At 34.9% G+C, this 23,073-nt stretch overlaps 1 protein-coding gene across 4 annotated transcripts in view; it reads right to left on the bottom strand.

The window, feature by feature from the left end:
• Positions 1-23,073, bottom strand: part of FSTL5 (follistatin like 5) — a 788,662-nt gene that overhangs the window by 80,480 nt on the left and 685,109 nt on the right. For all 4 annotated transcript variants that reach the window (XM_021101310.1, XM_021101309.1, XM_021101308.1 and 1 more), the window contains one exon: positions 21,551-21,669. In XM_021101310.1, the coding sequence (XP_020956969.1) occupies positions 21,551-21,669 (119 nt within the window). The remainder of the gene's footprint in view (positions 1-21,550; positions 21,670-23,073) is intronic.

The following is a 23,073-nucleotide window of genomic DNA, read 5'->3' on the forward strand; positions in this document are numbered from 1 at the left end:
CTCCATTTTTCTTTTTCAGGATGTCTTTGGCTATTCTGGGTCTTTTGTGCTTCCAAACAAACTTTAAAATATTTTGTTTGAGTTCTGTGAAAAATGTCCTTGGGAATTTGATAGGGATTGCATTGAATCTGTAGATTGCCTTAGGTAGTATAGTCATTTTGACAATATTAACTCTTCCAATCCACAAGCATGGTATTTCTTTCCATCTGTTTGTTTCCTCTTTGATTTCTTTCATCAGTGGCTTATAGTTTTCAGAGTACAGGTCTTTTGTCTCTTTAGGTAGGTTTACTCCTAGGTATTTTACTCTTTTGGATGCGATGGTAAATGGGATTGCTTCCCTAATTTCTCTTTCTGATCTTTCATTGTTGATGTATAGAAATGCCGTCGATTTCTGTGTATTAATTTTGTATCCTGAGACTTTGCCAAATTCATGGATGAGCTCTAAGCATTTTCTGGTAGTCTTTAGGATTCTCTAGGTATAGTATCATGTCCTCTGCAAATAGCGATAGTTTTACTTCTTCCTTTCCAATTTGGATTCCTTTTATCTCTTTTTCTTCTCTGATTGCTATGGCTAGGACTTCCAGAACTATGTTGAAGAGTAGTGGTGAGAGCAGACATCCTTGTCTTGTTCCTGATCTTAGCGGGAATTCTTTCAGCTTTTCACCATTGAGAATGATGTCCGCTGTGGGTTTGTCATATATGGCCTTTATGATATTGAGGTAGGTTCCTATTACGCCCACTTTCTGAGGGATTTTTATCAGAAATGGGTATTGGATTTTGTCAAAGGCTTTTTCCACGTCTATTGAGAGGATCATATGGTTTTTATTCTTCAGTTTGATAACGTGGTTTATCACACTGATGGATTTGCAGATATTGAAGAACTTGCATCCCTGGGATAATCCCACTTGCTCATGATGTACAATCCTTTTAATGTATTGTTGGATGCAGTTTGTTAGTATTTTGTTGAGGATTTTTGCATCTATGTTCATCAGTGAAATTGGCCTATAGTTTTCTTTTTTTGAGGTATCTTTGTCTGGTTTTGGTGTCAGGTTGATGGTGGCCTCATGAAATGAGTTTTGGAGAATTCCTTCCTCTGCAATTTGTTGAAGTAGTTTCAGAATGAGAGGTGTTAGCTCTTCTACAACTGTTTTGAAGAATTCTCCTGTGAAGCCATCTGGTCCTGGACTTTTGTTTGTTTGAAGTTTTTTAATCACAGTTTCAATTTCAGTTCTTGTGATTTGTCCATTCATCTTTTCTATTTCATCTTGGTTTAGTCTTGGAAGATTGTACTTTTCTAAGAATTTGCCTGTTTCTTCTAGGTCTTCCATTTTATTGTCATAGAGTTGCATGTAGTAGTCTCTTATGATGTTTTGTATTTCTGTGATGTCTGTTGTTCCTTCTTCTTTTTCATTTCTAATTGTATTGATTTGAGTCCTCTCTCTTTTTTCCTTTAAAAGTCTGGCTAAGGGTTTATCAATTTTGTTGATCTTTTCAAAGAACCACCTTTTTGTTTCATTGATCTTTTATATGGTTTTCTTCATTTCTATTTCATTGATTTCTGCTCTGATCTTTATGATTTCTTTCCTTCTATTAACTTTAGGTCTTGTCCCTTCTTCTCTCTCAAGCTGCTTTGGATGTAAACTTAGCTTGTTTATTTGAGCTTTTTCTTGTTTCTTGAGGTGGGCTTGTATTGCTATAAACTTTCCTCTTAGAACAGCTTTTGCTGCATCCCATAGGTTTTGGAGCGTCTTTGTTGTCATTTGCTGCTCGGTATTTTTTAATTTCCTCTTTGATTTTTTCAGTGATCCATTGTTGTTTAGTAGCTTGTTGTTTAGTCTCCACATGGTTGTGTTTTTTACAGTTTTTGTCTTGTTTATTTCCAGTAGTATAGCATTTTGGTTAGAAAAGATGCTTGATATGATTTCAAATTTCTTAAAGTTACCGAGGTTGGATTTGTAGCCCAGGATATATCAACCTTAGAGAATGTTCCATGTGCACTTGAGAAGAATGTGTATTCTGTTGCTTTTTGATGGACTGACCTATAAATATCTATTGTGTCCATCTGGTTTAATGCATCATTCAGGGCCTATGTTTCCTTATTAACTTTCTGTTTGGTTGATCTGTCCATTGCTGTAAGTGGGGTGTTAAAGTCCCCCACTATTACTGTGTTATTGTCGATTTCTCCTTTTAAGGTTAGCAGTTGCCTTATACATTGTGGTGAAGCTAGGTTGAGTGTGTAGATATTTAAAATTGTTATATCTCCCTCTTGGATTGATCCTTTGATCATTATGTAATCACCTTCTTTGTCCCTTAAAATATTTTTCATTTTAAAGTCTAATTTGTCTGATATGAGTATTGCTACTCCAGCTTACTTTTGATCCCCTTTTGCATGGAATATTTTGTTCCATCCTGTCACTTTCATTTGTATGTTTCCCTAGAAGTGAAGTGGGTCTCTTGAAGGCAGCATATATATGGGTCTTGTTTTTGTATCCATTCCGCCAGCCTGTGTCTTTTGGTTGGGGCGTTTAGTACATTAACATTTAAGGTAATTATTGATATGTATGTTCTTATTGCCATTTTATCAATTGATTTGGATTTGTTTTTGTTGCTATTTTTTTCCCTTCTTTTATTGTTCTCTCCTTTTCTGGTTTGATGACTATCTTTAATGTTGTATTTGAGTTGATTTTTCTTTGTTTGTGTATCAGTTGTAGATTTTTGTTTTGCAGTTCTTCTGAAGTTTTGCTATTAGAGTCTAAATGTATATGAGATTGTTTTAAGTTGTTGTTCTCTTAATTGCAAGTTTACCTCCAGTGTTCTGCATCTGTACCCTCCTCTTCTCATTATTTCTGATTTTGGTGGCATAATTGTGCATGGATGATTTCGTATGTTTACTGTATGTTTACTGGTGAGCCTTGTCATTTGTGGAATTTTTGTTTCCTGTTGCTGTCTTTTCTTTTCTGCCTGGAGAAGTCCCTTTAGTATTTGTTGTAAGGCTGGTTTAGTGTTGCTGAATACTCTCAGCTTTTGCTTGTCTGTGAAGGTTTTGATTTCTCCTTCCAATATGAATGAGAGCCTTGCTGGGTAAAGTAATCTTGGTTGGAGGTTTTTTCCTTTCATCATGTTAAGTATATCATGTCACTTCCTTCTGGACTGCAGAGTTTCTGCTGAAAAATCTGCCAGTAACCTTGTTGGGGCTCCCTTGTATGTTATTTGTTTCTTTTTCCTAGCTGCTTTCAAGATTTTCTCTTTGTCTTTCATTTTGGTCAGTATGATTAATATGTGTTTCGGGGTCTTCCTCCATAGGTTTATTTTGTGTAGTACTCGTTGTGCTTCCTGGATTTGAGTGAGTGGTTCCTTTCCCATGTTAGGCAATTTTTCAGATACTATCTCTTGGAATATTTTTTCTGTCCCCTTCTCTCTCTCTTCTCCTTCTGGCACCCCTATAATATGGATGTTGGTACTTTTAACATTGTCCCAGAGTTCTCTGAGACTCTCTTCATTTGTTTTCAATCTTTTTTCTCTTTTCTGTTCTGCATCCGTAATTTCTACTAATCTGTCTTCCACCTCACTTATTCATTCTTCTGCCTCCTGTACTCTACTGTTAGCTGCTTCTAGTGAATTTTTTATTTCAGTTATTGTATTTTACATTTCTTCTTGTTTAAATTTCATATCTTGTATCTCTTTGGTCAGTGTTTCCTGTAAGTTATCCATCTTTGCCTCCAGTTTATTTCCAACATCTTGCATCATCTTCAGCATCAACAGTCTAAGTCTTTTTCCTGAAGGCTGAGAACCTCCTTATTGCTGAGCTGATTTTCTGTTTTTTTTTTTTTTTCCTCCCTCATCTGAGTTATAGTTGTCCATTTTTTCATTTTTATAGGTTTTTGGTGTGGTCACTTTTTAGAGATAATAGAGTTGTAGCCTCTCTTACTTCTGGTGGCTGCCCCCTTTGTGGCTGAAGTTGGTATGGGGGCTTGCTGTAGGCTTCCTGATGGGTGGGGCTTATGCCTGTCCCCTGGTAGGTGAAGCTGATTCTAATCCATCTGGTGGATGGGGCTTTGTCTCTAGATGGGAGTAGAGGTGGCTGTGTGCCTAAGGGGTCTTAAGCCAGCCTGTTTACTGAGAGGCTGGGCTGTGATCTCACCTGCATTGTAGTTTGCCCTGGGGCTTCTCAGCTTTGACGGGTGGGACCAGATTTTCCCAAAATGGCCACCTCCAGAGAAAGGCAAGGCTGCTGAATATTTCTGAGAGCTTTGTTTCCAATGACCTTCCCTCATAACAAGCCACATTCACCCCTGTTTTCCCAGGATGTCCTCCAAGAACTGAGGTCAGGTTTGACCCAGATTCCTATGGAGTCTGCTTTGCCCTGGGACCCAGTGCACGTGAAAGTCCATGTGTGCCTTTTAAGAATGGGATCTCCATTACCCCCAGTCCCACGGAGCTCCTGCACACAAGCCCCACTGGCTTTCAATGCCAGACGCTCCAGGGGCTCTTTCTCCCTGTGCCAGATCCCCACACATGAGAGTTTGATGTGGGGCTCAGAACTCTCACTCCTGTAGGTGAGTCTCTGTGAACAAGTTATTTTCCAGTCTGTGGGGCTTCCCACCCGGGAGGTATGGTGTTGTTTATATCGTGTAATTGACCCTCCTACCACTTCATGTGTCCTCCTCTTTGTCTTTTGGAGTAGGATTTTTTTTTTTTATGGTTCCCAGTCCATTTGGTTGAAGATTGCTCAGCCTTTAGTTGGAATTTTGTTGTTTTTAGGAGAGAAGTTGAGCTCCAGTCCTTCTACCACACCATCTTGGAAATTATCAAAACTTGCCTCAAGAATCTGCCTATTCTTAATGTATAACTTTACTTTCATCTCCAGGTATGCTGGAACATGCACAGGCTCTTAAAATTTAAGATGTAAACAGTAAAACAACATTAATTTGATTCATCTGCTTTCCCTTCCAATCATCGACTTAATTCTCTTTAGACTTTGAATAAGTTGTCTAGAACTTTAATTCCATTTCCTGACCTTTCATTCAAAATTTTCATACTTCAAACTGGCTCTTCCAAAAGATACATCTTGAAAAGTCACTGATGGCCCCGGAATTTCCAAGCATTACTCTTCAGTTCTTATTGAGAAGCATTTATTGAGCACTATGTGAATGATATCATGTGAAGTTATGTTTGGGAATAAAAACAAATAAGAGTGAATGCCTGCTTTCAAGTTGCTTACAGCTTCTACCATTTTTGGCTGTTTCAGATACTTGATTCTTCCCAGAATGTTCTTTCATGCTTGTAAGGCAAGAATTAGCAAACAAAGACCCCAGGCTTAATTTATCCCACTCCCTATTTTGATATGAAACCCAAGAACTAAGAATTTTTTTTGCATTTTTTATTTGTTGGAAAAAAGTCTAAAGGGGAAACTATTATGTGACATGTAAACCTTATAGGCGATTCAAGTTTAGATAAATAATGTTTTTTTTGGAATACAACTATACCTATTCATTTAAATATTGTCTATTTCAATATTATGAAAGCAAGCCACTCACTTAAAAAAAATGAGCAGAGGACATGAACAGGCAATTTTCCAAAGAAGACATGCAGATGACCAATAGTCACATGAAAAGATGCTGAACATCACTAATCATCAGGGAATGTAAATTAAAACCACTATGAGGCATCACATAACATTTGCCAGAATGGTTAGCATCAAAAAGACAACAAATAACAACTGTGGACAAGTATGTAGAAAAAATGGAAACCTCATACAAAATTGATGGAATTGTAAATTGATGCAGCCAATATGGAAAACAGTATAAACCTTGCTCAAGAATTTAAAAATAGAACTATCATACAATCCAGGAATTCCATTCTGAGTATTTTTCAGAAGAGAACAAAAATATGTTAATGCAAAAGGATATAAGGACCCCTGTGTTTACTATAGCATTATTTATATTAGCCAAGATATGAAAGCCCTTCAACAAAAGAATGGATAAAGAAGAGGAAATTTATATATACCGTGGAATATTACTCAGCCATAAAGATGATGGAAACCTTGCCATTTGTGACAATGTGGATGGACTTAGAAAATATTATGCTAGGTAAAATAAGTAAGGCAGGTAAAGATGAATTCTATATGATTTCACTTATATGGGAAATCTAAAAAAACAAATGAACAAACATAACAAAACAGAAACAAAGTCATAGATAGAGAACAAATAGGTGGTTGTCTGAGGAGGGTAGTGGGGGAATGAGTGAAATAGTTGAGGGAGATTAAGAGGTACAAACTTCCAGTTACAAAATAAATGAGTCACAGAGATGAAATGTCTAGTGTGGAGGGCATTGTCAATAAAAATGTGGTATCTTTGTATGGGGACTGATGGTAACTACGTTTATTGTAGTGATCATTTTATAGTACACAGAAATATCACATCACTATTTTGTGCACCAGGACTTAACATAGTGTTGTAGGTCAATTGTACTTCAAAAATAGATAAACAAACTCACAGAAAAGAGATCAAAACAGCTGATTTTTATCAGAAACTCTACAAGCCAGAGGAAGTGGTAAGATATATTTGAGGTGATGAAGAGGAGGAAACTAGAACCAAGAATACTCTACCCAGCAAAGCTCTCATTCAGATTGGACAGAGATATCAAAATCTTTACAGACAAGCAAAAGTTAAGAGAATCCAGCACCTCCAAACCAGCTCTACATCAGTTAAACGAATTTCTCTAAGCAGAAAAGGAAAAACCACAAATAGAAACAAGAATATTACAAAGGAAGAAACTCACTGGTAAAGGCAAAGAAAATATAAAGTAGGAAATCACCCGCTCATAAATACGATATCAAAACCAGTAAGCATAAGAAGAGAAGAGGACAAATGTATCCAAGACATGCAGAAATTCATAGCTGGGGATCAAACCTACACCACAGTAGCAACTTGAGTTATACAGTCACAACCCTGAATCCTTAACCTGCTATACCACAAGGGAACTCCCCAAGCCATTCTGTAAAATAACAGAAAGGCTTTGGGGTGTTAAAATAAGAAAGAATAAAATTGACATTGATAATTATATATAAAAGTAGAGAGAATTTAAGTATGGTTGACATGTAAAACATCTTGTTACATAACTTAAAAGCAGACAATAATCTTTAGAATGCCAGGCCTAAGAGCATAGGTAACAAAAATGCTGGAAAAGCAGACTTATTAAACACTAATAGGCTAGAGTTCCATAAAATATAAAAAAGAGTAAATATCTGAAATTGTGCATGATTTGGATGAAAAATGCATCATGTCACTTCCATAGCTATGAATGAAAATAAACTGGAAATCATATCATGAGGAAGGCAGAAATAAGTATGCTATAAATCAGGTGCCAGAAGATGTACATACCTATCCTGCATAGTTAATTAAGCCACATTGTGGTTTACCCAGGGATGGTATATAGAAGTTCTTAGATTCATGCTGGACCCCTGGGAATGAAGGTTGAGTCAAAGAGGAGAGACAGGGCTTGATGTTTGATAAATATGTAAAAGTAGCATTAAATTTGAAAATTCCTAGACGTATTGTTGAACTGCTTCTCGCATTAATGGGGTCACTAACTACAAAAAAGAATTGGTTTTGGTAGTTCTCATTGTTTAACTTTTCTACTTCTCTACCAGTCCATTTCCTAAGACCAGCAGGTGAGTTAACTCCCTTGGAGGTAATTGAGAATGGGGATAAAAGAGGGCTTTTGCAGAAAGAAAATAAAATTAAATCTAACTCAAAATGGTAAGCCTAATTTTGAGTACTGTCCAACAAATGGCACGTTCTCCAGGTAGTGTGACCTCATCAAAATTTCATAAAAAACTAAGATCTTCCACAGAGGCTAAAGAGTATATAACACATTTTATTAATCAAATTCTTTTTAATCTACATTTGGCAGCTGTATTTCCAATACCTCTATGATTCATCCCTAATTACTATGTGTCTTACTAATATTCTTGTCTGAATTTTCATAGCATTTATATTTGGTACCACATAATTTGGCCTTTAATCATGTATTAACATTTTCACCTAAAATGTTAGCCTTTACTATTCCTATATCTCTACATTTTCCAAACATACTAGTGAAGGTACAATATTTCTTCAGTAAATCCATGTTTAAATGTCACTTACAGGAAAAAAAAAAAGGAATAAGGAAGTGTGTATTTTTCAAACCTGACCTTAAACACTGTGCCACGCTATCCAGAATCGCTTAGAAATCACATTCTAGAGGAGTCTTCAAAATATGGTCTGTGGATGGCTGCCAGTGAGCATATTACTTGTTACCAAGCTGAGATAGTACAGAAATCTAAAATAACCCATTAGAATCTTTTCTAACAATTTGACATTGCCATGATCAGCAGATCCATCTCCTTGAATAGGGTTTAGAGCAGCCTGGGTGCGTCAAAATTGCCCAGAGGGTTTGTGGGGTAGAAAGTAACTACTGGTTAAAAAGAATAAAAGGAAAAAAAAAAAAAGAAAAGAAATAAACTGAGCAAAAACCAAACTGATTCTTCCCCTCCAATAGTTTAAGAAGCACTGATTTTGAGCTTTCGTTCCTTTTCTAGCTCTCTCTCTCTTTGAAATAGTTGTGTTTTTTTAATCCCAACTGTTATAATCTGAGTCTATTGAGATACATAGAAAAGTGAATAATGAAACACTGGGCAAAATAGTGTTCACTTTATCAAATGCAGTAGAATGTAAATAATTATCCTCGAAGAGGATTTTTTCAGTTTATTTTGCATCAAGGAAGTGAGACAAGGGTTGTCTATAATGGACTGGAATATTTAGGTTGGGATTCCCAGGATAATTTTTATAATCACATGGAAATATATATGTACTCAAGATTGAGCTATTTGTGAATACACTAAATATAATGTAATCTTTTAATCTCACTTTGCAATATAGAAAACCCTAGATCTTACAATAGTGTATTAAGCAATTTAATATCAATGACTATTTCTCTTTTTGGATCATTGTTTTTTAAAGGCAATGAAGTTAAAGTACTTTCATCAATTTTTAATCAAATCACTGTTATCACAAAATGGTACAACTGTTTTTTTTCCTACAATTAGATATGCTCAATTTATTTAATTCTAGTTGCCATTTCATTGATGAAAATGTCATAAACAATCTAGTTCATATTAGTCAACGCACAGGTAGTCAGGGCAATTTAGAGTCTGATTTGCCTTAATTTGGCCTATCTTAGAAAACTGTCAAAATAATTTTGATTCTAACATATCAAAGGTATAAAAACCATATTATATTAATTTTCATCATTTCTTTTAACATAAGGAGGGTACATTTATGTCTTCCAGTGCTATAAAAAAAATGGAACAGATAACATAACACTGTCTTAAAATCAGGACTGGTTCTCTCTAGAAACAGTGTATTAGAAGGGATTAAAAAGAAGAGTTTGAGGTCAAACATACTTAAATGTAATCCAGTGTTATACTCACATTAGCTGTGTAAATACTCTTTTAAGCTCTGTTTACCTCACTGGTATAATAATATTACCTATCAAATAGTTACTATTAAAGTTAAATTAAATCATATTTGAAAAAGGTCAGATGATCAATGAATGTTACCTGTTGTTTTCTTTTCTTTTCTTTCTTTTTTTTTTTTTTTTTTTTTTTTTTTTTTTTTTTTTGGTCTTTTTAGGGCTGCACCTGTGGCATGTGGAGGTTCCCAGGCTAGGGGTGGAATAGAGCTGTCGACGCTGGCCTTCACCACAGCCACACAATGCCAGAACTGAGCCTCATTTGCAACCTACACCATAGCTGACAGCAATGCCATATTCTTAACCCACTGAGCGAGGCCAGGGATTGAACCTGCATCCTCATGGATACTAGTCAGATTCATATCTACTGTACACTGACAGGAACTCCTCTCTGCTATTTTCATATAGAAAATTCTCCCTAGGCTACATTTCATGAAAACCATAAGTCTACACATTGTTCACACAATTTTTTTTTTTCAATTTCTCAGAATGCTCTGCAGAATTCAGTGTGGATATTTAGTAATTTCAGAGAGTTATTTTAGATATAGAATGATGATCAGGAGAATTTTCTTTTCCCTTTATCATTTGGCAGTTCTGTGATGTTGAGCTAATTATTGTCTTTTCTCATTTCTTTATATGGAGATTGAAAGGAAGAAATTAGTAATTATACATTTTTTTAAAAAAAGAAAACAATTCAGAGATATGAATTACTTCTATTCTGCTTAAACAGAAAATGCTTTACCGGTTTATAGAAATATTGTATTAGATCCATCCACATTGTTGCAAATGGCAGAATTTCATTCTTTTTTATGTTTTTATGACTGGTATTTTTGTGTGAGGGTGTGTATATATATATACACACATACTGGGTTTCTTCCATGTCTTGACTATTGTAAATAATGCTACAGTTAACCTAGGGATGCATGTATCTTTTCAAATTTGTGTTTTTGTGTTCTTTGGTTATATACTCAGCAGTGGGATTGCTGGATCATATGAGAGTTCTATTTTTAGTTTTTTGAGGACCTCCATACTGATTTCCACAGTGGCTGCAGCAATTTGTATTCCCACCAACAGTGTTCGAGGTTCTCTTTTTTCTATTTCTTTGTCAACATTTATGTGTAGATTTTTTGATGATAGGTGTGTGAGGTGATTAGCTGATTTAAAAATAAATACATCTGTAGATTGTTAAATTTCAAATGTCTACAGAACATAAGAGAAAACTCTAGACATTTTGTAAATGCAAGACAAAGGATCTGTGTCTTAGTTATCCCGGTTCTTGTAAATTAGCCAGAATCCTGACTGGGTGAGTGGGAGCTGGTCCAGGTATCAGTGGGAACTGAGAATCCCAGGGGCAGGGACTTAACATATGTTGGAAGAGCCATGAATTTGAATAATGGGAAGACCAAATTAAATATCAAGACCATAGGTTTCAAGTTGGGTCCTGGAACCAGTAAGTAGAGTTTGACAAAAAGTCATTAGGATTAAAAGCTAACATTAAACTAAATTAAATAATTAGACAATTTGGGGGGATATCAGAAAATGTAAATTATATGGACACCCAAGTGGACAGGTGGATTAAACAATCAGTTTTATTCTATCTTGTTCTTCAACATGATGAAGATTTGTTTCATTCAGAAGCAATGGTACTCTTTCCTAACTTTGTATAACTTTGCATAACTTTGCATAACAGAGTATAATTAGTAAGAGTGAAAGAAATCACTAATAGTTTTTTCTTACCAGATAACATGTGAAGTTAACTGATCACAAAAAGAAAGAAGGAAAGAAAGAAAGGACTTTAGTACATAAATTCTACACCTACCTTTGGAAGATACAGACCAAAGGTACACTTTTTTTCCTTTCTTTTTAAAACTATATCTTTACTTATTATATTGCCCACACAATTATACTTTGACTTGTTTCTTTTTACTGATAAATCTGATAGGGTTCTACCACACTACCCAGCTCAGAAAAAAATCTTGAGTAATAATATGAAGACATTATTGAGTAAGAATTCAACTAAACTGCCACTGTGACTTAACTCAATGCAAATCCTTTAAATGTACACAGGTTATAAATCAGGTATGTTATTATTTTATTGAATCTTTCAAGTTTTCATATAATTTCAAAAGAAAACTATCAAACGTAGGATTTTTTGCAAAATTATATTCATAAGTAACTATGTTGAAAGTTATATATGTATTTGCTTTTTAGGGCCATACCTCTGACATATGGAAGTTCCCAGGCTAAGGGTCCAAGAGGAGCTGTAGCCACCAGACTATACCACAGCCACAGCAATGGCAGATCTGAGCCATGTCTGCAACCTACACCACAGCTCATGGCAATGCCGGATCCTTAACCCAGTGAGTGAAGCCAAGGATCAACCCCCAAACCTCGTGGTTACTAGTTGAGTTCATTTTCACTGAGCCCCTCTGGGCATTCCAGAATGTTATATATATATATTAATATATATTTTAATTTTTATTTATTTTTTTCTTTTTATAGCCATGCCTGTGGCATATGGAAGTTCCTGGGACTAGGGGTTGAATTGTAGCTACAGCTGAGACTTACACCACATCATGGCAATACCAATCCAAACTGCATCTGTGACCTATGCTGCAGCTTGCAGCAATGCCAGATTCTTAACCCTCTGAGCAGGGCCAGGGCTTGAACCTGCATCTTTACAGAGACAACGTCAGGTCCTTAACCCACTGAGCCATTATGCCAACTTCAAAAGTTGTAAATTAAGGAGCTACTTTTATGATGAAAATGATATTAGTATGTGGATTTTTAAGTGTGGCAAGTTCATTTTCTTCTGTTGTGATCACAGGGAATATATTTTGCTTCTTAAAACAGCGGTGAGATGGGACTGACCATTGTCTTTTTCAGGATGGAAGCCAGAATACTTATGAGAGAGTCAGTAAGTGGGTCCAGTTCCTAAAAAAGCACTCACTTGTGATTTCAGGCAGCATTTTACACTGCCAGTGGCCTTGCCACCCACAGTGCTCCATGTTACTTCTTCCTTCAAGTCACACAGATGAAATTAATATGGAACTGAACATAGGCCTTGTTGTGTGGCAAGTCCTGGATAAATGTTAGGTTTAGGCATTAATTTGCTAATCAATTCATAATACATCTTCTTAAATAAGCTTTAATAAAATTTTGAAAATAAATTAATGGAATAGAAAAAAATTATTAGTAGCTTAAACAGTAGATGGATGAATAAAAATTTTGAGGTGTAGGCTTTGTTTTCCTGGTAATTCATACTATATATTTGTATCTTAAATTTCCTTGTGGAAAACATGTAAAATATTTTCATGATAAAGTACATGGAAAATGTAAAATTGTCACTGTAGCCTTCCAGCAATATTTTTTAAAAATTTAGCAATTCAAGCATTTAGTTAAATAAAATGAAGCATTAATTTACCGTATTGTTCTCCTTTCTGCACCACCTGTCAGATAAGTCAAACTGAGATTAATGCCCTATTTAAACATGAAAAGGATATAAAGAAATGATAAGCCTTCAGTGTTGAATTAACAATTTTGACAACTACCAATGAAATATCAAATGTAAACAATGAGAAATCAAGCAAAAGATCAATTAAAGATAAATTTTAAGAAAGTTCATGATGTATTGCAGTGGTTTAAGAATCTGACTGCAGTGGCTTGGGTCACTGTGGCATCATGGGTTCCATCCCTCCTGGCACATGAGTTAAGGATTGGACTTGGCTGCACCTCATATTCAATACCTAGCCTAGGAACTTCCATATGCCACAGGTGCTGCCATTAAATAAAAAAGAAAAAAGAAAGAAAAAATAAAAATAAGCACTAATATTTAAATAAATTATTAAAATCATAAGTCTAATGATAAAGTTTTAAAAATATTTAGAAAGAAGAAACATTAGGAATTGTTTAAGCAAAATTGTCATTCTTCAGAGAGGAATGCCAATAGAATATATACAAAATTAGTGATAATTTAAGAAATACCATTTCTGAGCCTATTGCCTAAAGTAATTAAATATAGTTGATTTCACGAAGTCAGACTGGGGATAGAAAGGGCATGAAGTAATAAATGACCACTTTTCTTTTTTGTCTTTTTAGGGCCACATCTGCAGCACATGGAAGTTCTCAGGCTGGGGGTCAAATTGAAGCTGCAGCTGGTGGCCTACACCACAGCCCCAGCAAGACCAGATCAGAGCTGCGTCTTCCACCTACACCACAGCTCACAGTAATGCCTGATCCTTAACCCACTGAGCCAGGCCGGGGATCGACCTGCATCCTCATGGATACTAGTCAGATTCATTTCCGCTGAGCCACGACAGGAACTCCAGGACTACTTTTTATCTAAACTTTTTGTATTATCTTATTTTTGCCATACCTAATCTATTCTTTGAAAAAGTCAGTAGGTACTTTTTGTGAATAAAATTAAGTCTTCAGTCAGAAAGTGTAGTTTAAGAAATATAGAAGACAGATTTATGTGATTTTTGTAAGTCTCAAGTAAAAAAGTTTCTTGTTTAAAGGCATTTTATGAATAATGTTTATGTTAAACTCTTCAATTTTGCCCTTAAGAACTTTCTTTGAAAAATCGAAATTACTATAAGCACATTTCTTTCTAAAGTACATAAAATGTACTCTTAGATATACTCTTAGATCCTTATACCTCATAGAAAAATGTTTTAAATTGATAGCAATAGATTGTCTGAGACACATACATAATTCTGGTCACAATTGTCAAAATAACTTGGCCGGTTCTTTTTTATAGTCTCCTGAAGACTTACTATGCATCTCAGCTAAAATTACTTGACCCAATTAATATGGTACACAGCTCCATTAAAATGCTGCCACACAATTTACATGTTTCCCAGGGCAGTTTCTCTAACACTGGGTTTGCACACTTAAAGTGTTAATAGAAGCAAAAGGTGAGAATTTCCTCAGAGTATGGTTTTTAATGAATAATTAGAAGGCCCCTTTAAATCCAGGACTTCAAAGACCAATTTCATAAATTTATTTTTTTTTAAATCTTCAGCATAATCTTCTAAGGACTAGTTACAGTAGTTTACATTCCTCTCTTCAGGAAGCTCTTTGCAGCTATCATTGTAACCGCAAAGGGACAAAAGCTTAAATTTTATCATTCGATAACTCTTTGTAAGTTAAGCCATGTTTGAATGGAAACCCACTGAGAAAAGAATAAGCATGGAAACAGTTCGATTACCTTTCTGAAATATAGAGTGGTATTGAATTCAAAAGGTTGCTTGATGGCTCCATGGGGAAATGAATTGTCTGCATCATATAAAGTGGCTGGTGATTTAACAATTGTTTTTGTGGACAGAGTTTGAAGAAGTAGTAATGGGATTAGAAACAGAAGGAAATACAGAAAAGGGAATTGGGAGGCACTGCCAAGGGAATTGATAAGCAACCTGAGGGCTGTGCTACTTAAGAAAGGAGCACCAGCAGAGAGAGAAATGTGTTTCCCCAAATCTAATCTCAGTTTCAACTCCTTGATACCTAAGTATTATGGACACTGTGGACAACCCGTTTCTATGTGCAATTCCATTCTAACAGAGTACTAACCATATTTATTTATAAAGGCCAGGTAATTTTCATACGTGGGAATTCCAGAACTAGAAAATAGTTTAGGGGTGATTCACATCAGATTTTCTGCAGAAATTCTGGTCTGAAGGAGTTAGCATCACTTAAGTTGCATTAAAAGCAGGAATAGGGAGTTTCCACTGTGGCAGGTTAAGGATCTGGCATTGTCTCTGTGATGGTACGGGTTCGATCCCCAGGTCTTCACAGTGGGTTAAAGAACCAGCATTGCCACATTCTGTGGCACAGGTCGCAGCTGTGACTTCAATTCAATCCCTGGCTGGGAACTTCCATATGCCACGGGTGCAGCCAAAGATAAATAAATAAATAAATAAATCGAGGAATAGAACCTTTGTGTCCCAAAATAAAAAAGCCATGCATGGTAAGATTTGTGTGATTTTCTTTTAAGATCTTCTAGTCCCATGAAAGAATAAAGAACACCCGAGTATGCATGGAGAACAGTAGCTGAGTCTATGCTAAGTGAACGTGGAAGGAACTCAAGTAAAAAGAGTTAAAGATGAAAAGAATTGTAGATTAAGGATGACAGAAGACTTGAAAACCAGAAGAGTGAACAACTTGGTAATCTTGGGACAGCCTGTCAACTTTGAACCTGTGATTGAAACATTTTTTCCAAACCCATTTCAGGTTGTGTTCTGAATTCATAAGTCTGGGATAGAATTCTCTTTGCTTAAAGTTCCCATTGTAGGCAAAAAGACGAAATCATGTGCACAGCTAAAATAAATACAGCAAGAATCCTAGCTAGGTAGGCTACATAAAAAGCGGGGGGAGAATGAATGTATGACTAAGCGCATGTTCTATGAACCTTCAACAAACTCACTATCACAACTGAAACCTGATGTAATCTGACATTGCACCAAAATTGAATTTTTATTTAGAGAAAGCAAATAGCATCTTCTGTGAGGCTTGATGAAAGATTCTGCATTCTAAATATTTCAGTTTTTAATCTCAACCTTACCAGCCAATGAGTTATACTAGGAATTGTACTGCTGCTCTCTTAATATTAACAGTGAAAATATTACATCTATGTTTAATCCTTTTGTGTGGGGGAAAAAAAAATGGATTCCAAAAGATTCATTTCTGCTACTGACACTCAAGAGATTTATTTTCAAAAATCCAGAACTAGCTTTTTATTTTCCATTAACTCCAAACTATCTCACACTGAGCATCTGTACACAGTATATTTTGACTGTTTGATACTGAATTGATAGAGCCATGAGGTTACATTTACCCTGAAAAAATTCAATGATTAATTCTATTTTTCACCAACACAAGAAAAGAAGAACACTGTTTTGTGAGAATTGTAAAGTAAGGAGAAATATTAAGGTGAGGAGGAAATTAGATATATACATCTTTGAACTCAAACAATGTATAAAAAAATGAAGAGCTGAAGGCTTTCAGCTATGTAATTTTCATTCATTTCATTTAATAAATGTTCTTTGTCTACATGCCATGTGTAAGGTACTGCGATGTTGGAGACCACTGAAACTGCTGAATGATGCAGTAAACAAATTTAGCGCACATGCAAAAGCACAACCACTAAGAGATAGCCTTATCATTAACTGCACCTGTTTTTGCTCATTAACCTACGTCACCTTCCCTAATAAAAGGCATGTGGTTTAAAACCTAGGTGCCTTTGTTCTGTGGAACAGAGTGCTTCCTGGTCCCCCACTTTCTAGATGTAAAAGAATCTTGTGTGTTTTATTATGCTGTGACGTCCCTCTTCCAGGATTTCTTGTTGCCCTGCAGCACTGGACGTGGCACTGCACTAAGCTTGTTTGAAATAGAAATATTAACCAAAGTCTTGGCTAAAAGAGATAATAAGATATGATGGTTTATTTTATAAATCAAGTAGGCTATGGCTAGGCACTGCTCTGGATGTTGAGGAGAAAGAATTTGTGGTGCTAATTAATGTTCACACTGGGACAGATCACCCGGCAACATGTGAGTGGAACTCAACCAATAAGTTGAAGGCCTTAAGATTAAATAATGAGGTTTCCCACAGAAGGAATTCGGCCTCAAGTCTTCCACAGAGATAACTGTTTGAGTTCCTGTTCTGCCTACAGATGCCAAACTCAAGACTAAAGCATCGACCCATATCAACTGTCTGCCAGCCTCATCCATGGCTTTCAGATTCCAGACCGAAGGTCAACTTGTATCTGAATTTTCTACTGGATTTCACATGTGCCATCACACCAGCCACCACCAGAGCCTAATCATTATAATAAGGAGATGAAGACAGAGATAGTGATAGCGATAGAGAGACAGAGATACAGATGCTGATATTAATCCTATGGTTTCTGTTCCTCTGGAGTAAAATGCTCTCTTGGTGTAATATTCAACAATTTTCTCATGAAATTATGTTATAATTAGCAATATATATCTAATGCAATGTGACATGAGCTAGCTTACTCTGAAATTAACATCTTCTTGAGTTTAACAGAAAACAAAATAGTTTCACATAGGAAACAATTATTTAGCTCAACATTTATTCTCAAAGCAAAATGTGGTCCATTTCTTACTTCTACCACTGTATACTTGTGTATCATGAAAGGGTCTGTGGATACATATTCCTATTATTTAAGCTTATCTCATAATGAGGAATAACAAAACAACAAAGCAATATGAAAAGTTTATCTACTCTAACCTTTCTTTAATTATATGGGCTATAATAATAACATAAGAAACATGTTTTTATATTTTGGTATAAATAAATGCCTCTATATTCTGCATTTAACAATTATAAATAGAATGCAGTTTTAACCAATTCACCATTCCTTATATTACTCTCAGTCTTTTAACAAATATACTGGTCAGTTGAAATGTATTTTAGTTTTAACATCCAAAGAGTAGCAATATCATAAATTTTTTAAAAACCACCATTCGATGGTTTGTCTTAAAAATATAAATCTAATTTTTCTTAGTCTTTTTGCTTGCTTAATATTAGCATATAAAAATTTTTGTAAATTTGTGTTTTATATAATATAGGAATACTAACTTCCTATCCTTATATTTCTTCTACTTTGCAATATGTGTTTCTAGTATAATCCCATATATAGGATGATGGTAAGATTTCCACAGGCTATGATTTGAAAAATCTGATATAATAAATTAGTTCCCTTTTTTTTTTTTTTTTTTTTTTTTGCCTTTTTACCTTTTCTAGGGTCACTCCTGCGGCATATGGAGGTTCCCAGGCTAGGGGTCTAATCGGAGCTGTAGCTGCTGGCCTACGCCAGAGCCACAGCAACAGGGGATTCGAGTCTCGATTGCAACCTATAGCACCTTAACCCACTGAGCTAGGCCAGGGATCGAACCTGCAACCTCATAGTTCCTAGTCGGATTCATTAACCACTGTGCCACGACAGGAACTCCTAATATAGTAAATTAGTTCTTAATAACTAGTTATCTCTGTTCTGTCACTGTTGATGTGTACTTATGAATAAAGTTTCTCGGGTGGAGGGAAATGAGGTAAGGCTGTTATCCTTGATATTTGGTTTCCATCTTTTCTTCATTTTTAAATTTTAATAAAAATTATGCATAATTTTATATATGCATATAATGTTTCACTATATACACTCAGGTATATATATGTGTGCATATATGTATATAAATATACAGAGAGAAAGAAAGAAATATACATATTTTATATTTTCTACTTTAGTTGTTTTAGGAGGAAATCTAAGTATTCAAAGGCTTTACAGAGAGAAACTCAAGTAAGTATATGTCACATCCCTATTGTCCAAACATTTCACAAACCTGTCATATCAATTTTTCCTTACTTTTTCAGCTTTAGATTCCAAATAGCTGCTACAACACTGCTGGTCCCATAGGAATCATAGAGAAACAATCTTTTGTAAATTGACTTTGCTTTGATTTAAGTAATCATTTTGATGCTACATTTCTAATATCTTTGTAGTAGCCCAAATTTCTCATCCATGTTGTTTTTAAAAAGTATAAATGTGCTACAAAATTGACTTACTTGCTTTATTAGAAGCAAATATTTATTTTTATATTTGTTTATTTATGTACACATACACCTTATTCAAACTGGATTTAGTCAGTATTGATATCCTACGATTATATAACAAAACAAAATTCCATGTATAATTTAAAAGTGTTTTTGTACTTGCTAAACTATAGCTTAACAAAAAGAATAAGGATCCTACTGATTAATTTAGCTTATAAGTGAGATATTGTTAAATTCAAACTGGTCTCATTTGTTTTAAACACTCATGGACATGTTGAGTTCGATTAATTCCTTTATTTAAAATAAGAAGTCACTAAGATTGCTTTGTGCTATAGAAGTCTGGAGACATGCCAGCCATCTTATCTATATTCGTGTTATTTCTTTTTTTCCTTCTCATTCTAGGGCATGGGTTTAAGGCATAGATTGTTATCTCCATAAATCAATAAATGGTGACACTGACTACTGCTAGCCAGAAAATAGGAGTTGAAAACTAAAGGATCTAAACTAGGTCATGAATATCTATTTTGCTTTACCTTGTCCATGCCAACCTTAAAAATGAGTATCAAGAGACAGTTGCTTAGAAAAAAAATCAAGTTTTCTTCTTGTATTTTCTTACAGAATCTTAATAGTTTCATTTTTAATAATTGTTCCAAATAGAATTTATCTTAGTCTAAGGAGTGAGGTAGGGATTCACTTGTTACCGTTTTCCCAAATGATTTGCCAGGTGGCTCAATTCTATCATTAAATAATTTTACCAACAGTAGACCACTGGTCCATACAGGGATGTGAAACCCAGAGACCAAATGGAAAAATAGATAAACCTGACTACCTTAAAATGTAATTTTTTTCTTTTCTTTTTTTTTTTTTTTTTTTTTAAGGGCCACAGTAGAAATTCCCAGGCTAGGGGTTGAATTGGAGCTGCAGCTGCCAGCCTACGCCACAGCCATGCCAGATCCAAGCTGCATCTGTGACCTACACTGTTGCTCACTGGCAATGCCTGATCCTTAACCCACTGAGCAAGGCCAGGAATCGAACCCACATCCTCATGAATACTAGGCGGGTTTGTTACCGCTGAGCCACAATGGGAACTCCAAAATATAACATTTTTTAATGCCTAAAAACACCAGGAAAAGTCAAAGACAAACGTGTGAAAAAATATTTTTAATGTGTGTTATTTAATAAACAAATACTACTAAAGTACATAAATAGCCAATTCACAAAAGATAAACAAAAGGCCAAGGAATCTACAAAAGATGCCCAATCTCCCTAATAATTAAAAGAAATATAAACTAAACCACAGTGAAATATTATATAAATGGAAAAGATTTTCCAAAATACCCGGCATTTCGTTAAGAAGGGGGAATGCACGTTCTCTGTCACATTTTTGGTAATAGTTAATTCACTGATTTAACATGGTGGGGAGGCGGGCACTTGGATTTAACTAAAAACCAAAATCCATGTGACCCAGATGTTTAGATATTTATGTGTAGGTTGTTAAGGTTGATTGAAACATTGTTTGCAATAGTGAAAAACTGTAAACAACCAAAGCATATATTAAGAGAAGGAATAAATCAGGATTCTTATAATTTGAAATATTAAAATAAAAAATAAAATTGTATGCCCCTAAAAAACAATGTATATACCCACTGAAGATAAAGCAATTTAACTTAAAAAGAGAGAGGATTGCATTCTGCAGTCTATCAGTATCTTAACTTATTTTGGGTATTTAGTGCATGCCTGTACTTTGTGGTGACACATAGCTAATGGGTAATTTTAGTATAACTTATTTTTATGTACACTTATTTATGCGTATATATAAATATAGTCATAGAAATATAAAATAATCGTAATTTCTTATTATCTTGCAAAGAAGTACAGTCCTTAATATGTATAATCCACACCCATTTCTTTGAATAGACTTTTTTGAATGCTATACCAAAATTTTACAAAAAACAAACATTTCTTTGAAAGGTAAGATACATATAAATAAAGGATTTGATATTTTTCCACCTAAATCCAAGTCATTCATTCCATGGAGACACCTCATGAAAAAAATGAGATGAATAATAAAAGGGAATCCACACTTATAAAGAACCTAATATATCCCAATTTCCTATCAGATTATTTACAGGCTATTTTCTTTCATTATGCTGAAGTAATGATTGCCTACCAAAATAGGAGACATTCCAAAAGAAGGAGCAGGTAAAGTCATCATGCTGTGTTCATTTTTGGCATTTCACTTCTAGTGCCTTTAATTACAAACAAGTAATTAAGAATACACAATATATTATTTTCCTCTTCAAATATAAAATCTGTGTAGAGTAACAGATGATACCATATTTTAAATATTTTCCTCTCAACATGTCTCATATATATATATAGATTTCATTGTATTTCCAAAAATATATATATAATTCTATTTAATGCAATTGCTACATAAAAATGAGAAGGAATTTCTAAAATACTTGCCTGAAATCCAAGGAGCTTTTCACTGGGCTTAATGTGCCTCTGAAATTCACATTCTATGGGTTGTATCACTTTGATTCCGTCTTCATAAAAAACGTAGAACATGTTCCCAATCCCCAGACCTTAAGAATAAAAACACATTCAAGAGTTCAAAATAAAATTATCAGAAACCTTACCACCAAGACTTAGGGCCTGTTATAATTCTGGCAGGAGATCAGTTTGTGAGGTCATGTAATGTTAATAAAGGCAGCCACATGAAGCCTTTACCATACACCCAGGAAACTCTGCATAATGTCAAAGCAGACATGCTACATTATGTCCCTGATCTGAAATTCAGTGACTTCTCTATTACAATTCAACAACTATTTCAGACATTTTGAAATAATTTTAAATGGAAATGATAAACTCTGGATACAAAGATTATGTGTGTCTTCCCTATTTAATTTAGGTGTTGATTAAGAAATAAAAGTACATTTTGAAGAATCGTATGTATCCTATTTTTTTTTTTTTTTACTAAAGTTCCCTAGGGAATATAAAAGTGCATTCTTTGCAGGAATGTAGTTTATATCGAGACTTTTAGAAACAAAAAGACCAAGTCCCCTAGATTTTGGAGAATATGTATTTTCCTAAAATAATGTTTATAAATGTAAACCAACATAGAGGTCTTAAATGTTTTCATATTGGCAAAGTTTGGGGTCTATTTCTCCCCTTTAAAACAATTTAATGTCTTAAAAAAATCTCATTTAAATCATACTTTTACTTTTTTTTTTTTTTTCCCCACACTGTAGGTTTGGGAGTGTGACATCTCAGAAATGTATCTCATATTGTTAACCCACACCTAATGGTGCAGAAAGCTACAAAGTAGGCACCTGGAATGCCATGGGTTTAACAGAGTCTGCATCTGAGAATCTGAGAAGCAGCCACATACACCTGCACACTTAATCTCTTTGCTTCCTCTGCTTCTGCCTTGTTCCAGCAGGTACTGATTAAGACCACGTGGTCCTTCCTTTTCTGATGATCTTCACCTGCGTAGCTCCCTCATCCAGGTGTATGGGTTTACACAATCATATTTATTCAGTCTATACTTAATTTAATTCAGTAAGAGCATGTATTCCTTAGGACATAGGCAATTATAATGAAATCCTGGTGGTTTGAAAAGTAAAACCACTACTGTTTAAAATGTTTAACTTCTGGGATTCCCTCCTGGCACTGAAGGTTAAGGATCTGGAGTTGTCACTGTAGCGATTTGGGTTGTTGGTGTGGTGTAGATGTGATATCTGGCCCAGGAACTTCCATATGTCATGGCCACAGCCCCCCCCCAAAAAAAAGAAAAAGAAAAAGAAAAAAAAAGTTTATTCTACGAAGTCAAGCCTGAGCATCACAGTAAAAATTAGTGATTTGTAAAAAATATTTTTATTCCACTTAAGCCATATTCACTTTTAATAAATATGTTCCTAGTTAATTTAAAAAGTCACTAATTTTGTCTATTTGTTATATATCCATCTGCTCTTATGATTCAGAGGAAA

This window comes from Sus scrofa, chromosome 8 (assembly GCF_000003025.6).
Source record: "Sus scrofa isolate TJ Tabasco breed Duroc chromosome 8, Sscrofa11.1, whole genome shotgun sequence".
Lineage (NCBI taxonomy): Eukaryota > Metazoa > Chordata > Mammalia > Artiodactyla > Suidae > Sus > Sus scrofa.